Below are 15702 nucleotides of genomic sequence, written 5' to 3' on the forward strand. Positions count from 1 at the left end.
TCCAACGAAAACGGACCTTAAGGCGAAGGTGATATCCTGTGCTATGAGCCAGGCTGCGACATGACATTGATGTTCCGTTCGGGATACCTATGACCGTGTCAGTCGGTAATGGAGGACAACAGTATGAATACTCACCTCGCTTTGATTCTAGCAGCTAAATCCTCCTCATAAATCTGGTCACCTCCCAATTGATTTCCTAGCGTTAGCCATCTACGACATTAGGGAATACATGAGTCAAAGCTTAGGAGTATAACTGAATAACTCACCCAGGCCTAGCGTTGTGTTTTCTACCGAATATCTCAATTTTCCGACCGCCAGGGCACATTCTCTCAATTAAGCCGTAGGCCTCATCGGGCTTTCGACTCGTCTCCCGTACCTCGGATACAATGACGTCTGTATCAAGCCCGCGGTTGACCCAAGAAGGGAACTTCAGTGCACCGGAAGCATCTGTGTGCGTCTTCACGCCAACAAGCATGTGCTCTTTGGTATGATTGAGCCAGTGACCCGTCCGACCCGTTCGTATAACACGTTGAAGCTAGTAATGTGAGTGTTTAGATGAAGGCGTAGGTAGGTAGGGAATGAGTGGGTAATCACTTGATTTGTTTTCACCCAGACGACTTCGTCCACGCGAGTGTACCCCCATACTCGCAAGCACTCCCTGCCCACTTCCATGGCACGGCCAGTAACCCAAAGGAACAAAACACCCTCGTCCTGCAGTGCCGGTATGGGCATTGCTCGCATCTCGTCGTCGGTCATAGTGCCATAGGGCAGCTAGACCGTCGGCGCAGTCCATGAGCGTAATATAGTAAGAAAGAAGGATGTATCCTTACACTCATGTGGATATCCCAGGGCGGATCTGCCATGATGACATGGAACTTGCCCAGGACCGAATAGTCAAACTTGCGAATGTCGCAATTTATCCACTGAGGTGGAAACTGCAATGCGCTGTTCAAGGACGGCTGGAAGTGGACAGTTGGACGAACTTACCACTCGTTTCGACATCCCATCTGGGCCCAAGCCAACTTCAAGCCGGTGGGGCCGCTTGACAACAGCCTTGCTCTTCGAACTTGGACTTCGTGTACTATCACCATCCCCTTCGTCCCAATCTACTTCGTAATGCAAATACCTACAAGGCGCTTTCTCTTTTCCCCTTCCTCCAGCACCCAGACCGGAAGGAAGCGAAGTTGGGACGCGAGAGTTTGGCGGGGCTTGTCCGTGACTGTGCGCTGATCCAGGAAACGGTGGGATAGATGGAGACTGTGCGTAAGTTGGCTCAGAATAACATGTGTTGAGATACGAGCAATGCCCGAGAGATGGATCAGTGTGAGCTCGGATGAGAGGTCGAAAGTGAATCAAGTCACAGATACTATTTGTGCTGGAGGGGAATGAACCGCCAGTATGGCGGGATTTAGCGCAGTCCTCCTTGGTGATATGCGGACAAATGGGCTCGAAGCTCTCGTCTGGAGATCGAAACTGTCCACTGGGTCAGTTCGACGTCGAGAACGGTGAACGCGACGGACCTGTTCAGCCAGTAATCGGCCTTTGGTTGTGCTCTTCTGTAGAATGTAGTACACCTCCTTCAGCTCCTTGTTCAGCGTGTCGAGCGTGGACGTCTGTTGCACACCGTCGTCCCCTTGGTCCTCTGGATCATCTCCAGCGGCAGAATCGGCGTCCTCGTCAACCACGCGCTTCCGTTTGCGCTCAAGCGGCAGTCGATCCTTGCTCAGCCTCACATCCATTACCACCGTCTCGTTGTGTTCCTTTAATAACGATATGAATCCATGTTGCCAGTCTTTAGCGAATTCTTCGAGGATAGCATCGAGTTTCGCTTGGTCCAGTAAACGAAACCGCGGCACTGGGGCAGCTGAGGGAAATAGACCCGCTGGAGGTTTATACGCGATGACTTTCAGCAAGAGCTCGGCCGATGTGATTGGAGTAGAAAACCCTGCGGAATGGAAAATGGCTAGCAGAGCCGTAGAAGCGAGGAGTCTCAGGGCATCGCTCGACATGAATTATGTTCTTGTACAAGTAAAGACGACATGAGAACAGTCAGTTCACTGAACTTTCATTCAGGGGCTATAGGCGAAACAACATATTGTAAATTCAGCATTGTATGTACCATGTCGCGCTAGCTAAGATGAGATCTGAGCCCAGAAGAGCAGGAAATGCCCCGTCTCTCTCTGCGCTGTCTTGAGGATCATGCATGAGGTGTTTCGTCTGGAGGGTCGGCGGGACCGGCGCGAGTAGTGCGAATTCGCCTTGGCTTCGGTCGAGGACGTATGGTTCCAGCTTGCTCCGTCTGTGCAGTTGCAATTGATTCATTGTGTGTGGCGCTCGTCTGCTCAGTATGCGGAGTTGTAGCCTGTTCGACTTGAACGGCCGGGGTTGATGTATGCCCAATATGCTGCCGGGTGACCAAGGCAATGGCCTCTGCGACTACAAAAGACGGTGTTAGAATGAGGACCCCTTCGCTGTTCGTCAGGGGTTGGCTAGTTATCCCGCCGACCCCCAGATTATCTTGCTGCACGGGCATCCGTTGGCTCTCCTCTCTCGCCCTCTGCTTCTCTTGCCGCTTCTCCGCTGCCATCTGCTTTTCTTCAGCGGCCCTCTGCTTGAGTAGGTAGTCCACACGCTTTCTGACCTGTTCCACTTTGTCAACATCAGCTTGCAGGAGTAAACGAAATAAGCAAACCTGGAGGTCCGTTCTGCCGTGTGTCAGTCGCTTGGTTAGTTCAGGCCATTTCTTCCCGACTTCTAGAAATGCGGCGTTTAGTTCTTCGTCCTCTTCCTGGGTCCAAGCATCTTTGTTCAGGGAAGGATCAAGCTTGCTTAACCACCTATCACGACATTGCTCGTTTGTACGACCAGGGATGGCGACGGCGATATCCACCCATGATAAACCATAGATCTCGACTGCACTGCGAAGTCGGTTGTCCTCTTCATCAGACCATGCTCCTTTACGGAGATTTGGGTCTAGAGACTTCAGGTATCGATTCTGGCATTGCTGCGCGGTTGCATTCGGTGACACGTGTCTAGCAACTACGAAATGATGAACATGAATGCTAGGAAGAGACGGAAGAGGGGTACACCTACCTACGTTCCAGTTGTCTTTGCCGTAGACCTTGACCGCTTTGCGTAAATTGTCGTCGCTATCAATATCCCAGTAATGATGGGGTTTAGGGACGAAATGGCGCATGCAATCCATAGGCGTTCTATTAGTCTATGTTCAGATTGGTCAATCAAATCTGTCACCAGACGCTTAAGACCAGATTCTTACATCCAGCTTCTGGGCGACCTCTTTCCAGTTGACGCGGTTCTCGCCGTATGAGCGGGCGAGTTCCGTTAGTTGTGCAGTTTCTTCGCTAGACCAAGTTCCACGATTTATCTTGGGATGGCGGTCACCGAGCCACTTTGTCTCGCATTCCTTTGCCGTGCGAGGAGTTACTGAAACATCCGAAACCTTTACAACGGTTAGGAGCAGTGGGCTGGGAAAGGAAAAATACACCAACCTTCTCAGCGATCCGCTCCCAGTCCAAGCCCTCAATGTTGGTCAAAAGGTCATCGGATTCAATGTCCCAAAAGAGCTTCCCGCTGCAGGCATTTAAGATGAACAACCGTAGGGAATGAGGAATGGATGACTTACTTGCGTTTTGCCTCGAATGCTAGTCGCCTGTGATTCGCTTCTTTGACTCCTTCTGTGAGCGCGTCAAGCTCCTTCTGTTTCACTGATTAGCTCTTCAGTAACTGTACCGTAGTGGGGTTCTGATTCGTACTGGTATGTATTACTGTCGCGCGTAGATAACGCGACCGCCGGGACGCGTCCTCATAGAAAGGGGATTCCTGCATCGATAGAATTACGATAGCATCACAATCAGACCGTCTTCACCCTCCAAACCACGTACTGGTTGCAAGAAGAGATTCGACGGAATCAGACTCGCTGCTCGTTTCGAGCCTGGAATATCGATTATTGCGGCGTCTGCTTCGCCATCTTCTTCGTGTTCTGCAAGTTCCTGCACGGCCAAGTTATACACATCCATTCAGTTCGGGCACATAACAAGGTACGCACAAGGAGGCTCTCGATTTGAGATAGTTCTGTTTCCAATCGCTCTGTATACGATGCCAGCATCTGCTGATGCTGCTTATTGGATTGGATGCTCTTCTGCAGGAGGGCCATGGTACTGCTACCCTCAGCATGGTCCATTTCCATAGCGCACAGTGCACGAGACAATTCAGTCCCTGGTGGTCACGAAGAAACGCTAAATTCCGAAAGAGGCAACCGTGATCGGTCGGTCATTCCTTTCTGAAAACCATCACCTCCGCACAAAAAATGGCGAACGCATCTGCAAAGCGCATAGGTGGGCAATTCTCACTTCTGTAGAGGTGAAAGAAACTGAATCCTTACTGCTGCAGCCGGACAAAATGATGCGACAATCAAGACGCTAAGGCTGGGAATGATTCTCCCAACCATACTCTCTCTGCTCCTCCGCCTCATCTTCCGCAGGAGCTCGCTGCCGCCATCCAAAAGCTCTCTTGCTTTATATATTGCGACGTTCATGCCCTCGTTCTTTCTTTCAAACTACCTCGTCCGAATCGGTTCTCCGAGGCGCGACCCCACGACGGGGACGTTAATGACTTACGGCGAGGACCTGAGCCAGCAAGGCATCACAGAATGGTGCTTTGATATCATATACATCACTTGTGAGTGCTCTCGGTCTATCTTACCGCGTGTAATGAGACGACGTGTGCCTCCAGGGGCTTGCCAGATTGGTAGTGGTGCTTTTGGTGAATGGGTATGGTGGTTTTACCTCGTGGTGGGTACCATATTGGCTCGTGCTATCCTACTCGCGTTGACTTCGCGCAGATCCCCCTGTATGCGGTGTACAAGCTATGGTCGTCACTCATCTCCCCAATGCTTCTCGGTCGAGGAGCAGCACCGGCGTCCGCGGAGGACACGCCCACAGAGTCCGTTAGCAAGCGTCAAGATAAACTACGCAAGCGACAAGAACGGGGTGACCCACGGGTCCAGGCTCGGTCTGTTAGAAAGTGATTTCTTTGTATAATATTGTTACACCCTGGGGTAATCCAACGTAGTCCGATGAAATCGAAAAACGAAAACGCGAAGGGTACGAAATCATCTGAGAGTGGCAAACCCAACTTGTTGCGTTGCTGTGTTGAATACTAGTGAATGTACACGTTAGCCAAAGTCATATCAACTTGCATCAGAGGACTTACCGGTATAAACATTCTCCAAGAATACATCGCCGAGGATCCACATGTCTGTTAACACAATCAGAACGTATATCATGGCGTAAATCTACACACATACTGTCGAAGTCAACGGCAGCCACGCCGCCCACGCATGTGGTCGATCCGGCTGAAAGTTGACCTAGGTTGAAACTGGCCGCCGAAATGGGGAAAGCCCGACCACCCAAGGTCAAACTGAGGGGGGGAAGACTGTTGCAAGGGACTAGTGGATGGGTTAATATCTGGAGAATCTTGGAGGCTCTAGGGGAATGCTCCCACATGTAAAGAACCCGGACCCTACGGTGTTTGTTGCATCGCGCGCGCCAGGGATGGCTGCGTAGAACTGGGTGACAGCGTTCTGTGGTCCAAGCAGCAGGGTGGTGCCGGTGTCGACAATCGCTTGTCCTCCAGTCACTCGAGGAGTGCCGTTGACATTGGCAGACCCGAGAGCAATTTGCCAGAAGCCCTGCACACCCGTGAATGTCAGTCACACTTGGTGGAGATTCTGAAAGCACGTACCACTGCTGTCACACGGTTCTGCGTGAACGCTCCCGTGAACAGGTTGTTATTGACACCGCCCAGGAATAACTCAGAGCCAGAAGTAGCCAGTTTAAATGCAAATTCAGACACAGTAGTCTTCCCTTGTGCAACCAATGTCTGGAAGACTGGGTTTGCTCCAAATTCTGATATCTGCGGGAATGCCATGCCCATGAGGCCATCGGGAGGGAATTCAGCCTTAGCAAAGCCGGTGGAGTAGCGTGTGGCCGCGCCTACGGCTTGCGAAGTTGCCTAGCGACCCATTCAGTTTCCCTCGGCAATGTGTGCTCTAGAGGAGCACTCACCGTCAATCCAGCGACCGTCACGGTGTCAGAGAAAACAGTCCCCGATACAGTTGAGCCATCGCCGAATGCAAGGCTGAAACTCCGTCCGGCATTTCTAGAGGTGGAGCTTGCACCGGTGGTCCACAAGGTGTGGCCTGCGCAGTTGACGGCGCAATTGGAGGCCGGAAGGAAGAGATCGCTACTACCTAGAAGAAAACGTTTATGCAAGTCCTATGCCTTCAATACGAGACCAAACTACCTGTGTCGAAGTCCACTGGATCGCGGGAAACAAAATCAATACAACGAAGCAGCGATAGCAAAGCACTTGCCTGTGAACGTCTTCGCTGGAGTGCCCACGGAGATGGCACCTTGCCAAAGAGCCTCTTGGTCATCCGTCAATGGGTCGGCACCCGTGGCCCGCTTGGTGATATTCCTAACATCGTTGGGGTGGAAGCTCCCCGTGTTCTTCTCGAAAGCCGCGAACCCACGGTTCAATTTACTACCAACATGACAATCTCTCGTAAGACAACTATCCTATAGAGTATGTAAAACATACCTGCTGGCCCTTAAGATCTGATTTCGCAAAGACTTGATATTGACCACGCCGTCCTGATCGACCAAAGTCGAACGCTTGGTCAAGGGGATGATCGTACCGACGCGCTCCTTAGCGGGCACAGCGGAGACGACGGTGGCTAGTGCCACGAAGGAGACGAGCGAAGTGAGCTGCATGTTGTGCCGTTGGTGCGAGGTCGCGGGGACTGGCAATGACTACAACGAAATGCATTGTCCAGCTAATTTATAGCTCGAGCTGGGATGCATCCATGCACAACTCATCTCCTCTCCGCGTGTACATTCGATGGTGCATCACAGGCCGATGTGACAAGGTCAAGAATAGTGTAACTGTGATAGGTCGATAAGCCCGAGAAAGCCAGTGTCGTCTACTACATACATCTGGATTAGAACAAAGTAGAATTCCCCATCGCGGTTCGAAGACGAAGCGTTTGTCGTAGTTGGAAATATGTTCGGCGTCGCTTCGAAGCGTGTACAATAATACTCCTGATCTGCTAAAACCAGTAACGTTATTATTAGTAGTTCGCCTCGTTTAAAGTAAACAACCACATGCCCTGTCGATAAATTTAGAGCCTCTGGTTCAGAGGTCGTATTCGATCTTATGTTGCTGTGAGGCCAGAAGGACTTTGCAATTGAAGGATTGTACGACCACATGCTTATCCGCAGCTCCGCTTCTGCGACGGAAAATGAACGTACAGACTAATGTGCGAGTGAGACATTAGTGAAAGCGGCCTGTGTTGGATATGCGAAGCTGATTATCACAACCTAAGCTCTACGAACGTAAGGTATCGAAGGTCCCCATAAGTTGCGTGAATTTCTAGAGAGATGCGCCGTAAATCCATCTGCTTTGATGGAGCAGTTGTAACGCCGGATTAGAAGATACAAGAGTCAGACTCTGTCTCGAGTGAGAGCAGGCCGTCGCGTTGCTGTGGGGAGGGAATTTCATGTCAACGATGGCCAAAATGAGAGGCTGGACGGACTGATTGGCAACGGGATCAAGCTCGTAAATCAGCGCTGTAAATTCGAGAGCATGATGGGCGATACTCTTAGCGTGAGACGGCAAATTCCAGAGCACGATAAGAAAGACATTCTTGAAATTGGGTTAACTAAATTAAGCACGAAGTTCTTCGTAGCATATGCAAATGGGAGAACGTTACCATCGTCCTCCCCGCTGTTCTGGCCTAGTGAACGACAAGTTCCCACTCCACGTCCTCAGCAGGGATGCTGTATGACCATCCATACGGTGCTGATTAAAATACCCGAGGAACCGGGTACCCTCACGATCCAACGGGGAGGGCAAGTAAGACAGGCCTGTGTGGCCATTTCCGGTCGAAAGCAGTCAAGTCTAGCCGGCCAAGCTCCTGCCTGGTATTTCTCGGGAGGTAAAAATATCATGGAGCCGGCCCACTGCAGATCTAAATCCTCCATCAAGACAAAGAGCTCCAGTCTTTTCGTCGATGTTGAGTGGCGGTGGTCAAGAAAGGAACTTCGGAAGCAGAGCTACATGTCCTTGAACTGGGGTAGTCAGGGTCCTTGACACGATCACATGACTGATTCAGGGCACACGTCAAGTTACTTCTTGCTCAAGCAGTTTAAGTAGCAGCCATCGTTTCATTGACCACCAGTCACCAGAGAGTACTTCGATCCTATAGGTATGCTACGGTGCACAAAAGGCGAGCCTGAAGTTAGAATATTGATCGTCAGACTTCCAGGCGATCGCGACATGGCTTCACCTCCAGGAGAACTAGACACAGGCAGTCACTGTTGGCAAGAAGAAATAGGTCAAATCGCGTCTTTGAACTCTGGAGACGCGTCCGTAGCTTCGAAGCTCTCCCAAGTAAGCTCTACAGCGTGAAATTGTCCAACATCGTTGTTAAGGAATATCATAGGAGCATATATCTTCCAATACAGATTCCTCCGAACCCCGCGACAAGTCCCTAGCAAACAAAGGTAGCGAGGAGACAGCTCATGGTAGCCTTCTCAATTTCGACGCGGTCCGTGAGTTGCGTCTGCTCGATCCGAACGTTGGTACTCGGGAAACCATTACGGTTCGTAACTCTGGCTCGAAGTCAGGGCGACATAATCCTCAAGTCTCATCGTAGAGTCCTCCTCCAATCAATGATGATGGTATGCCTTCTAGCAACCCCATAAGCTCCCCACAAGAGGACGGGCCGTGGATTGATTGGCAGACAGCGGTTTGTCGTCTTGTTTTATCGCATGGTTCCAAGGGCTGGAATTCAAGTGCATATATATAGCAAACCACCACCGTTGAAGTCGTAGACGACGATGTGAGTGTGCTCTGACACGTTTCAATTTGCGAGACTAAAGAAAAGCCGCAGATGGCATTGCCCACTAAAGACCGCACCAGCGAAGACCTGGAAGGACACGTACAATATAGCTCTTACTTCCAGCCGTGCGATAGAGAAGTAGCCTCGTCCATGGAGGATAACGATGGATACGAGAGAGGCATTCAGCCCGGTCATATGGTACGTTGAGCACGCATATAATTGACATCCATTTATAGTTTTGCTACAGGAAGATCCATGCTCTTCACCCCCGAGCTCAAGCCCTCCGAAGCTGTTTACTTCTTCTCCTATGGGGTCCGATGATAGCGTTGACGAGTTGGACGAAGAGCCAGAGGTGCTACATTGATCTATGTCAACATTATATCCTATTGACCACATTGTAGCCGACCTTGGGTAAGGCAACGCGAGAGGACATGACGATGGAAACCCAGGAGGTAGAAATGTACAATTTACGGCCGAATGAAATCCCTGACGAGGCGTACAATGAGACGTATGAGGACAACGATATGGAGGTTTGTGGATTCCGTTGGCAGACTCATGCATGGTACTCAGACAGATTTGAACAGCAGGATGAACTGGAAGACGAAGGGGCGAACTTCGAATCATATGGAGAGTCGATGGAAAATGTGGGGCCAGAGGCTACGGGCATTCGGGGTGGGGCGCAGATAGCGTTCGATCTGCGGCAGGATGCGAAGCTAGTCACAGATACAGAGGATCCTGACGCATCACTTGTTGAGCATAAGGTCGACGAAATGGAGGTGCGTGGGGGCCGTTGGGACGATCATGCACCATACCCAAACATTTGAGCAGGAAGATGAACTAGAAGACGAAGAGGTAAATTGGAGATTGTCCGGCGAGTCGAGATGGCTTATTCATGGCATCAGGACATGATCGAGGACATGACAGATACCAAGAGACAGTCTGGGACGATGTCGAATGTTGAAGGCGAAGAAATGACCCTACTGGACGAACCAGATCCTCAACCAGAAGCACAGACTGATCACGAGAGAACCGAGTCACCTGAAATCGAGGTAGATCTTCTTCGGAGTCTTCAAACCGAATCTTTATTGATTGATATCTAGGATATCGACCCAGCGCATACGAAAGCGGAGGAAGGAGAGCATCGACTTGAGACTGAGTCAACGCCACTACTTGCTGACATCGGCGGACAACCAGAGCATGCAATCGCTTACAGCGAAGAAGAACCTCGGAACATGAAGCAGGACTCTAGTAGCGAAGCAGCCAGTCCTTCGCCCAACATCGACATCCCGGAAGGAATAGATCCGGACCTGGGTGAACAGGAGGTAGCGACAGCGTCTCGCGTCTCTTCACCTGCTTCTAGCCCGATATTCACAGAAGAGGCGGCAGGGAAGGTAATCATGCAGCCCCATCTGTGTTCCTGTGTTAATATTATGCTAGATTGACGATGGCCTTGCCGATGAAACTCGCCAACAAGGTGAATTCCTGTCCCCGGATTTGCAGGACCATTTGGAAGGATCCACTCGGCGAGTTGCCTCCTTGCTGGGGTATGAACAACCGCCAGCTGTAAACATAGGAGCCCGAGATCTCCGGCATGACCATCTTTGCCACTTGGAGCAGAGCGACGATGCATGGGCTGAGGCCAACAACAATAACGATAATGGGGAGGAGGAAGTAAAGCCGATCCCTCCGCCAAACCCAAAGCGACAAACATTGGCATCTCAGAAAAGACAACACAAGAAGTTGATAAAGCCGTTCCGATCACCATTCGTCGGCAAGCCAATTCAAGTTGCGCCGAGTCCCGTACCCAAGAAGGTGGAAATGCGAAAGCCAGAACCGCGCCCCATGGAGCGGGTGAAAGATAAAGTTGAAGTTGCTCCTAAGACAATGGTTAAGCATCGCACAGTTCGGGCGGCGGTGCAATTCAAGTCGCCACTGTCGTCGAAGACTTCGTCGCAAGTGATCCCCTCCATAAGGATGACGCCCACTATCCAGATGCTGGAGAGGAGAGTCCAGATATTGCGGCGGGCTGTCAAGATCCAAGAGGAGGATGAAGAGGGTAATCTGGAGATTGTGGCTAAAAAGTGGAGAGAGGCAGCTAGAGAGGTCGCGTGGGAGGTCTGGGAAGTAGTAAAGGACAGAGTAGCGGAGCCAAAGGAGAGTCCATGGGGCAAATTTGAAGAAGAAGACAAAGGAAAGAAGCGGTCTTTCAATGAGAGTTGGGGATGGACTGATCAAGGGGAGGCAAAGGCGCTAAGGCTTGAAGACGATGGGGGCAACCCGGAGCGTAGTGAACTTGGAGATATGGACGTGGAGTTTAAGTTAACAAAAGGTATCCCTGAGGAGGAAGAGCATCGAGATACGCTGGGAACGATGCTGAGGCAGTTGGGCATTGCGCCAGAGACGCTAGGATGGAATGAAGAGCAAGGAACATTCGAAGACGACTGATGAATAGATATTGATTGGAGCATACTGATTGTAGCACTCACTTGATACTGAGCAATACGATACTGAGCAATACTGAACATTGTGGTGGAGATTGGACGTCTCGTGATCGCATTCTGAGTTGGACGCGCTCATGTAAACTCTTTTATATTTCACCACCATGTCGTCGCTGCAGTTCTGGAAACCGGGCACATCAGCTCCTGGTAGTACCCTTGATAGGGACACGCAAGCCGAGGGGAGCTTCATATCGTCGGCGCCGAGTTACGCACCTCTTTCGGTGCAGTCGCAACGCGAACGACTCCCTATTTACAAGCATCGTTAGTGCAAGTGTAGCAGTGCACTTTGGAAGCAAACCGCTGACTTCTCGCCTTTAGGTGATAAAATCCTATACTGTATTGAAAAATACCCTGTCGCAATCGTTGTCGGACAAACGGGATGTGGGAAGACCACTCGTGCGTGCACCCCGTTTACTCGCCGACAATCACTCACGTCACTCAGAGATACCGCAGTATCTGTACGAAGCCGGATGGGCTGCAGAGGGGAACATCATTGCCTGTACTCAGCCGCGTCGTGTGGCTGCTACGTCTGTTGCTGGCCGTGTTGCATCCGAAGTCGGTTCAATCTTGGGTGATGAGGTATGGGTCACGTCTTTGATATCCACGAAGCCACATTAATAGCTGCACAGGTGGGATACACTATTCGCTTTGAGGATGTCAGCGACAAAGAGCGAACACGAATCTTGTACATGACCGACGGAATGTTATTTCGTGAAACATTAGTGGATCCTTTGCTCTCGAGATATAGCGTTATTATGGTGATCCTCCTTTTGTTACGCCGCATATCCTTTGTCTTATCATCTCAAAGGTTGACGAAGCGCACGAACGCGGTATATACACCGACCTGTTGCTCGGTCTACTGAAAAAGTGTGTTCAAATTTCGTTTCTGAAACCAGGACATCTACTTATGTCACCAGGATCCAGAAAAAGAGACCTTCACTCCGTCTAGTGATTTCTTCAGCCACCCTCGATGCTACGTCTTTCTTGAACTACTTCACATCTTCATCCTCTAAAGACGACGCGATAATCGTCAGCTTGGAGGGGCGAGTGTTCCCAGTGGAAGTAGCATACTTGCGAGAACCCACCGCAGACTATGTTAAGTCGGCCGCGATGACCGCTTGGAATATACATCTTCAGGTAGTTCATATTCAACTTGCACGTCCTTTACTATGCCTCAATTCACCAGCCCTATCCAGGAGATATTTTGATCTTCCTTACTGGAAGAGAAGAGATTGACCGTTGCCTCGAAGAACTTTCTGAACTGATACCAACGTAGGGCCGTTTTCTACTTGCGTCGAATACTTCTTTACAGTCTAACAACAGGCGGCCGAAACATCCGCAACGGCTCATTCCATTGCCGCTCCATGCGGGACTCACTTCTGACGAGCAACTGAGTGTATTCGACACCGCCGATCGCGACACTAGGAAGGTCATCATTGCGACGAACATCGCAGAAGTAAGCAGCTATTTTACCAACTCAATACACCTTCACAGACAACCTCTTTCTTCAGGCGAGTGTTACCATCGACGGGATAAAGTATGTCATAGATAGCGGCTTCGTCAAGGTCAGCTCTAATAGGCCCTTTGCTAATACCATACTGAATTTTATGCGCAGATTCGGGTATACAACCCGAGGACAGCGTTGGCATCTCTCGCCACTGTCCCAACATCCCGGGCATCCGCTACTCAACGTGCGGGCCGAGCAGGACGTACCGCCCCTGGCGTATGCTACAGACTATACCCCATTAGCGCGTATGAGACAATGGCGGATTCGACTCCCGCAGAGATAACTCGCACCGATATGACGACGCCGATCCTGCAACTCAAGGCCCTAGGCATAGACGATCTCATGAAGTTCGATTGGGTATCTTCGCCGCCTTCGGAGAGTGTACTGCGCGCCTTGGAGGGATTGGTTGCTGCTGGTATGTTGGGCGAAGATGGTCGTCTGACGGTTATCGGGGCACAAGTGGCGGAATGTCCAGTGGAGTTGGGCATAGCGCGGATGGTAGATATCTTCTTTTTCGGGGTTCATTCGTCGTGACTCTTATTGCTTATTTCCGTGGAAGATGTTCAAATCCAAAGACTTCCAGTGTGGCGAGGAAATTCTGACCATTGCCGCGATGACCTCTGTTCAGGTACCTCTTATCTATGTACTCGTTTCGACACACCTAAGCGACCGTTCAACAGGACGTCTTCATTATTCGGGATGGTGCTCCAGGGGCACTCGATGAACTGGAACGCCGCAAATTCACTGCCGAGGAAGGGGTACGTCGTATCGCACTCTCGTTATCCTCACACTCAACTGAACCGCCTTGCTCTGTAGGACCATCTGACACTACTGAACGGTAAGCGATCCTCCCTTGTACCATCCATTCCTTGCTCACCGCCCCCTTAGCGTACAACGCTTTCGTGCGTTACGGCAAATCATTAAGTTGGTGCAAGTCCCATGCCCTGTCCTTCCGCGCGATGTCGCGGGCCGTGTCCATCCGCTCGCAGCTGAAGAAGTACATGCAGCGGTTCAACCTCCCCATCCAGAGCTGCGAAGGCGATGGGAAGCGGTTACGGCAGTGTCTGGTTAGCGGGTACTGGCGCAATGGCGCGCGGTGGGTCGCGGATGGCACGTATCGGTCTGTGAGAGGCAATCAGGTGCGTGTTCATTCTGTTGGTTCGAACGAATGGATGAGTGATGCTGAATGGTGTGCGTAGACACTGCATGTGCATCCGACCTCTGTGATGTTCACCCGAAAACCTCGCTCGGGATGGGTGGTGTTCCATGAGATGGAAGAGACGAAAAAGACTCAGTGAGTGTTCGTATGACTGGACCTGAAGCGTTGACTGACACTTAGTCTAGGATACGGATACTAACAGAGATAGAACCTGATTGGTGCGCTCAGATTTTTGTCTCATTAAAACACAGAGAGTCTCACCCATCTTTCCCAGGCTTTTGGAACATGGCCACGTCCTCGTGGACAAGAGGTCAGCTCAGAGCTGAACAATAGGTGACAGGAAACATGGATAGCAGACAAGGCAACAAAAAGGTCCCTTAGGGGGGCGATACAAGTACAGCTATGAAACATAGCGATAATACAGAGATGTCCTTGGATTCGTATGGTAAAGTCCTACGCTTTGCTTCATTCATGTATAGGAATGGCTGCGAGTAGATTGTGAGCGTTTAGAAAGTCGGAGGGCGAAATAAGGCTTACTTCTTAAGGTTGGAATGGAATGGGTTGGACCAGACGAGCTTGCAGTAGGGCCGCTTGGACGACATCGCCGGGCAGAACGCCCTTCTCCACCATCTCATCCAGCACCGTCTCCAGCCAATTCTGACAATTCCACTCTCCATCCGGTTTGCACACGGGAGTCCGGCTCGCAATCGCCTCGATCATCGTCCGCTGCTTAAAGTCTGTACGCCCGAGGGGGATGACATGCGTCTCTGCCACGGTGACGCTATCGACGGTGACGGTGATAGGGCCCCAGTTTGTGAGGTGGTCGGCGCCGGGCTCACGTGTGATGTGGATGCGGCGGTGGACGGGGTCACCGTCTTCGGTCGTGCCGAGGTGCCACGAGAGCGACCAGTGCTGGTCGCGCGGGGACGGGTGGTATGTGCGCAGCGCACGGCAGCGCACGACGTTGAGGTTGAGGTCGAGGATCCTCCCGTCGCGGTCGACGTAGCTCCAAAGACCGACTGGGCCAAGCACGCCTTCCGGTCTGCCAAAGTTGGGAAGATATTCTACCATGATAGTAGTGATTGTGATGATGTCGACGATGGCGGTGGTGGTAAGGCGTTTGGTATTCGGAGTGGGTGGTTTGACGTGCTATTTATGCATTTCCCCCCGGAGGCGCATTGTCAATTGTGACCATCGAACAATGGACGGCGAGTGCACGGGAGGCTATTACCGAGTGGCCATAGCCATAGCCAACTTAGATGTCCAAATACGGCAGTCGATCCTCCTTTGTTCTGTGTCATCTCCCTTTGTTTGTCGCAGTTGAGTGTGCTTCATAGCGATAATCGACTCAGTTGAAGCCCACAAGGTACGAATTAATCGCCTGCCATCATCGTCCGGCGCTAACGCAATTGTGATAAGGCCTTGCCTTCTGGCAGAGATCGCATCGTGCAAGCTGTTCAGAGAGCTCAGCGACTCCCATCGATAGTGATATCTTCCCTGAGGAACACCATCTTCGAGCTTGGAGGCCCTACATGTTCCTTTCTGCAGCAAACAATGGACCTACATCGTCATCGGAGGCCGAGACTCTCGATAGTACCTCTGCGGCCTTTGTCTT

The 15702-nt window shown here is 51.2% G+C and overlaps 7 protein-coding genes across 7 annotated transcripts; 3 read left to right on the plus strand and 4 right to left on the minus strand.

Annotated features, from left to right (window-relative positions):
• Nucleotides 1-41: 41 nt before the first annotated feature.
• Nucleotides 42-2009, minus strand: PC9H_005254 (uncharacterized protein; the record flags this gene model as incomplete). The annotated part of the gene is made up of 7 exons (XM_036774829.1): nucleotides 42-87; nucleotides 136-210; nucleotides 267-535; nucleotides 595-771; nucleotides 831-935; nucleotides 988-1473; nucleotides 1521-2009. The coding sequence occupies 7 exons, from the start codon at nucleotides 2007-2009 to the stop codon at nucleotides 42-44; spliced, it is 1647 nt and encodes a 548-aa protein (XP_036633331.1).
• A 188-nt stretch (nucleotides 2010-2197) lies between these two features.
• On the minus strand, nucleotides 2198-4207 carry PC9H_005255 (uncharacterized protein; the record flags this gene model as incomplete). Its single annotated transcript, XM_036774830.1, has 9 exons — nucleotides 2198-2641; nucleotides 2693-3039; nucleotides 3094-3220; nucleotides 3278-3460; nucleotides 3510-3591; nucleotides 3644-3725; nucleotides 3774-3840; nucleotides 3903-4010; nucleotides 4067-4207. 9 exons carry the CDS (start codon nucleotides 4205-4207, stop codon nucleotides 2198-2200), a joined length of 1581 nt encoding a protein of 526 aa, XP_036633332.1.
• A 120-nt stretch (nucleotides 4208-4327) lies between these two features.
• Nucleotides 4328-5047, plus strand: PC9H_005256 (uncharacterized protein; the record flags this gene model as incomplete). Its single annotated transcript, XM_036774831.1, has 4 exons — nucleotides 4328-4355; nucleotides 4411-4698; nucleotides 4753-4811; nucleotides 4862-5047. 4 exons carry the CDS (start codon nucleotides 4328-4330, stop codon nucleotides 5045-5047), a joined length of 561 nt encoding a protein of 186 aa, XP_036633333.1.
• An 84-nt stretch (nucleotides 5048-5131) lies between these two features.
• Nucleotides 5132-6794, minus strand: PC9H_005257 (uncharacterized protein; the record flags this gene model as incomplete). The annotated part of the gene is made up of 9 exons (XM_036774832.1): nucleotides 5132-5178; nucleotides 5233-5277; nucleotides 5327-5467; nucleotides 5524-5710; nucleotides 5764-6033; nucleotides 6087-6271; nucleotides 6325-6339; nucleotides 6395-6564; nucleotides 6622-6794. 9 exons carry the CDS (start codon nucleotides 6792-6794, stop codon nucleotides 5132-5134), a joined length of 1233 nt encoding a protein of 410 aa, XP_036633334.1.
• A 1495-nt stretch (nucleotides 6795-8289) lies between these two features.
• Nucleotides 8290-11368, plus strand: PC9H_005258 (uncharacterized protein; the record flags this gene model as incomplete). The annotated part of the gene is made up of 12 exons (XM_036774833.1): nucleotides 8290-8472; nucleotides 8525-8733; nucleotides 8776-8830; nucleotides 8891-8923; nucleotides 8975-9121; nucleotides 9171-9275; nucleotides 9325-9453; nucleotides 9508-9699; nucleotides 9752-9775; nucleotides 9826-9972; nucleotides 10024-10314; nucleotides 10361-11368. 12 exons carry the CDS (start codon nucleotides 8290-8292, stop codon nucleotides 11366-11368), a joined length of 2523 nt encoding a protein of 840 aa, XP_036633335.1.
• Nucleotides 11369-11525: 157 nt separating this feature from the next.
• PC9H_005259 (uncharacterized protein) lies at nucleotides 11526-14420 on the plus strand (the record flags this gene model as incomplete). Its single annotated transcript, XM_036774834.1, has 16 exons — nucleotides 11526-11682; nucleotides 11740-11817; nucleotides 11864-12000; nucleotides 12051-12179; nucleotides 12230-12288; nucleotides 12339-12558; nucleotides 12608-12693; nucleotides 12745-12877; nucleotides 12933-12986; nucleotides 13037-13426; nucleotides 13488-13556; nucleotides 13609-13686; nucleotides 13745-13766; nucleotides 13817-14067; nucleotides 14128-14222; nucleotides 14273-14420. The coding sequence occupies 16 exons, from the start codon at nucleotides 11526-11528 to the stop codon at nucleotides 14418-14420; spliced, it is 2106 nt and encodes a 701-aa protein (XP_036633336.1).
• Nucleotides 14421-14627: 207 nt separating this feature from the next.
• On the minus strand, nucleotides 14628-15158 carry PC9H_005260 (uncharacterized protein; the record flags this gene model as incomplete). Its single annotated transcript, XM_036774835.1, has 1 exon — nucleotides 14628-15158. The coding sequence occupies one exon, from the start codon at nucleotides 15156-15158 to the stop codon at nucleotides 14628-14630; it is 531 nt and encodes a 176-aa protein (XP_036633337.1).
• Nucleotides 15159-15702: the final 544 nt, after the last annotated feature.

The sequence above is a fragment of the Pleurotus ostreatus genome (assembly GCF_014466165.1).
Source record: "Pleurotus ostreatus strain PC9 chromosome Unknown scaffold_3, whole genome shotgun sequence".
Lineage (NCBI taxonomy): Eukaryota > Fungi > Basidiomycota > Agaricomycetes > Agaricales > Pleurotaceae > Pleurotus > Pleurotus ostreatus.